The 3,579-nt window shown below is 36.8% G+C and overlaps 1 protein-coding gene across 1 annotated transcript; it reads left to right on the forward strand.

The window, feature by feature from the left end:
• On the forward strand, positions 1-2,796 carry LOC100678540. Its single transcript, XM_003427938.5, has 4 exons — positions 1-1,096; positions 1,219-1,335; positions 2,376-2,438; positions 2,513-2,796. The coding sequence occupies exons 1-4, from the start codon at positions 1,036-1,038 to the stop codon at positions 2,659-2,661; spliced, it is 390 nt and encodes a 129-aa protein (XP_003427986.1). The 5' UTR covers positions 1-1,035; the 3' UTR covers positions 2,662-2,796.
• Positions 2,797-3,579: the final 783 nt, after the last annotated feature.

The raw sequence follows: 3,579 nt of genomic DNA on the forward strand, positions 1-3,579 counted from the left end.
CGTGTCTTTTTCTTCGGGTCTGCGTATGTAGTATACAGAGGCTTTGTTCGCATCACTGAACCTTGGTCTTGTATAGCTGTGCGCTTATTTGGCAGATTTTTTTTCGTGAGTGCACGGGGTATATAGTGTTTCGATGATCTTCGTTATTGCCGATGTACATGCACACGAGTGTCGGAGATTTTTTAGGGGGGACATGGTTTAATTGGGATGATGAGTGATGGTGCGAGGATGTTCATGGATGTGCGTGTGGAGGAGGAGGTGATGCTAAATTTCGAACTTTTTTGAAAAAAATTTTAAAGCGCGTTATAAGGATTCAAATTACAGCAGAATGCACGGTTCGCCTGCTCGCTTGATATACGTATTTCCTTATCGCGTCTGCGGTTGGAAAATTTCCAAGTACTGGAAAAGAGTTTCGTAATGCATGGCGAAGGACAGAAGTAATAACGAAAAGATGCGTTTATTTCTTTTGTGCAGACAAGCACGCTTGTTTGTGTGAATTATTCATAACGACATGTATATTTACCTATTTATTATTGCAAACTTATGGTTTTCGATAATTTTATTTCTACACATAATTTATAAAGCATGTTTATTCTTATTACCAAAACAAGTGTATTTTTAATAATTATCTTATTTAAAGAATCTACTGCAATCCCGTTCAATAAGTATTGCAAAAAATTTATGAAGTTTAGAATTTTCTTAATCTTTCATTCACTAGCTGCTACAGTCATTCTAGCTCACTTATGACGAATCGCACTCTCAGTGGGATTAAGATTTGATTGCGTTTTGCAAGGTCCGCGATACCACATATTTGGCTTTTCAAAACCTACATTAATTAACGCGTGTTATCGCTAAGCAATTTAACGCACACATACGACGAGCCGCAGCTCTGGACCTCAGTAGTCGTCGATCACTCGAGCTGTCAAGTATTTCTCTCTGAGTAAAGCAGTTAACACCCATCTCTCTGTGTCCTAGTGATCAACTTATAGTGATATCAGCATTCAGCTCATCACCATACTTACAGTTGACGATAAAATGTCTATTTCAAAGAGTGTGATTGCGTTGGCGCTGTGTTTCTTGCTTTCCACTGAGTCAGGTAAAAAATACAATTTGTTATCTTAACTAACAATTGTAAAGCATATTTAACACGTATATAAATTTCAAATGTATAAGCATTCGTAATATGATAAAATATAATTATAATGTATACGGATTTAGTATTTTCTAAGGTTGAGAAATGCTATCAGTGTGATTCTGCGACAGACGTCGATTGTGCACTAAATCGAAAACAAGAAAAATTCATCTTTAATTGTAAAGATACTCCAACCGGAGAAGGTAATCAAACATATATTGCTTCCTCCTAGAGGAAGCTTTGTGATAGTAAAATTTTGAGTTTCGTCAAAACTTCTAGAAAATACTTTTTGGTGTGTTAGAAGTTCAAATCACGTGTTTTTAGAAAATGCCCGTATGGATATTTGTTTTTTTATAGTAAAATTATACGTAAGTTTTTTTAGATTACAATCTTATTCTCTTAATACGATAACTTTATTTTTACAGTGTTATCCTTTCATCAATCTCTTCTTTTTCGCGATTTTGAGAGATTTTGATCGGATTTTTCTGATTATTATATATCTTTTGCTATAAGAAAATTGCTCCTACAGCAAAATAATTAAGCTTTGAAATATTTAAAATAGCATTCACATACTGTACTTTAAAACAATATTTTATTTATTGGAACAATAAATTTCGTTGGAGGAAGCTACGTGCCACTGAATTGGCAGCGGTTTTTTATTTTGTCTTGAATACTTAAGGAAGTCCGAAACCCAACTTTTACCGACCGTACGAATGCTGGGTAGACAATTACTTAAAACTAAACAAATACAAAGAATTATGAAAAACCAAGAGTTCGTTTTGCCCTTCCTTTTTTATAAACATCTATCGCCATGCCAAGTTTCAAATAAAACTATTAACGCAATAATAATCGCTGCGATTCCTGATTTTCGTTCAAATGTCATTTATTATTGCGTTAATATTTTTATTTGAAAGTTGGCACATCGATAGACGTTTATAAAAGGAAGGGCAACTAACTGTTGGCTTTTCATAATTCATTGTACTTCTTTAGTTTCAAGCCATTTTCTGCCGTGCACTTGTTCAGTCGACTCGCGGTCGGTTAAAATTGGGTTTCAGACCCCTTTAAGAAAAGTGTTGGATTAAAGTAAGAAAAAAATGTCCCCGATCTTTAATATAATGTATCTAATCAACGTTTAATTTATTCTTTTTGTAACGTATAATATTTATTTATACTCGCATTTCGATTTTCATCTTGTTATGATCGTTGTATTTTATTATTTAATACTGTTTTGAATTTGGTATAGGATTTTTCAATCTCAATGAAAATATAGCCGACGTCGAATTCCTCTGCGTTAAAGCGATAATAAGTAAGTGTTGTAAAAAATGCACCATGTGAGAAACGCTTATAGCCTCTTCAAAATACGTTATCTTACTGTTTTAGCCAAGTCTTTCTTCGGAAATAAAACCCTGAAGATGCTGGTTCATGGGTGTGGAACTAAAGACACCTGCAACGAAAAACCCGATCCCAAAACCGGAATAACACTTGTTGAGTGTAACACATGTACAAGTGATTTGTGTAATTCATCATAGATATATCAACGTTGTATTTTACAGTTCGACAATTTTTTCAGCAATGATTTTTCTATACTAGAAGTAGAAAAGCTTTTTCCACAATTTGTTATTGAAAAATCAGTGCATACAAATAAATATATTAACATTGATTAATCTTCTGACCATTTCAATACCTTATTATACATTCCTCACATAATCTTCTCAGTAATTATCTAACGCAATACGGCAGAATAATGGTAAAATAGGGCTCGCGCAATTTCCTTACTCTAAAAGCCAGCTCGCATTTCCCGCTTAAAAAGCTTCTCCACCCATCAGCGATTCGGTATATTCAAGCCTCTCTCGATAAATACCAGCGCCGTACACATGCACTCTTATATTCAATACCTTTACACACCCACAGCACCACGTCGAATCTTACCTTGGGCAAATTTATTTTCGCGATCGCTTCTCCATGCACATCGAATTACAAATAGCTCTCGTCGAGCTGCTCCGAGGCAATATATAATAATACATCGATTATGCCTAACGCCGCGAGTCGCTCTCGAGTCTCTCTCTCTCCCCCACGCGAACTCGATAGGCTTTCAGGGCACTGCAGCGGCAGCAGCAGCACTCGATGAAAGCACCTGCCGCTCGGTATTTGACGTCGCGGCTTTTAGCTGCACCGCAAAACGGCTTTTTTCTCAGTCTCTAAGAAACTTATCCAGCGTGCGCTCACGTACACCTTATATACATATGGCTTCTCTCTCTCTCTCTCTCTCTCTCTCTCTCTCTCTCTCTCTCTCTCTCTCTCTCTCTCTCTCTCTCTCGTGAAACGCGTCTGGAGCTTGAAAAATGGAATCGATAGCATATCCGAAGGAGAAAGAGAGGCGCGCGATGACAAAGAGGCCCGCGAGACTCGGAGACAAGGGCGACGCCGGCATTGGAAAAAAGGAAACA

This window comes from Nasonia vitripennis, chromosome 1, assembly GCF_009193385.2.
Source record: "Nasonia vitripennis strain AsymCx chromosome 1, Nvit_psr_1.1, whole genome shotgun sequence".
NCBI classification, from domain to species: domain Eukaryota; kingdom Metazoa; phylum Arthropoda; class Insecta; order Hymenoptera; family Pteromalidae; genus Nasonia; species Nasonia vitripennis.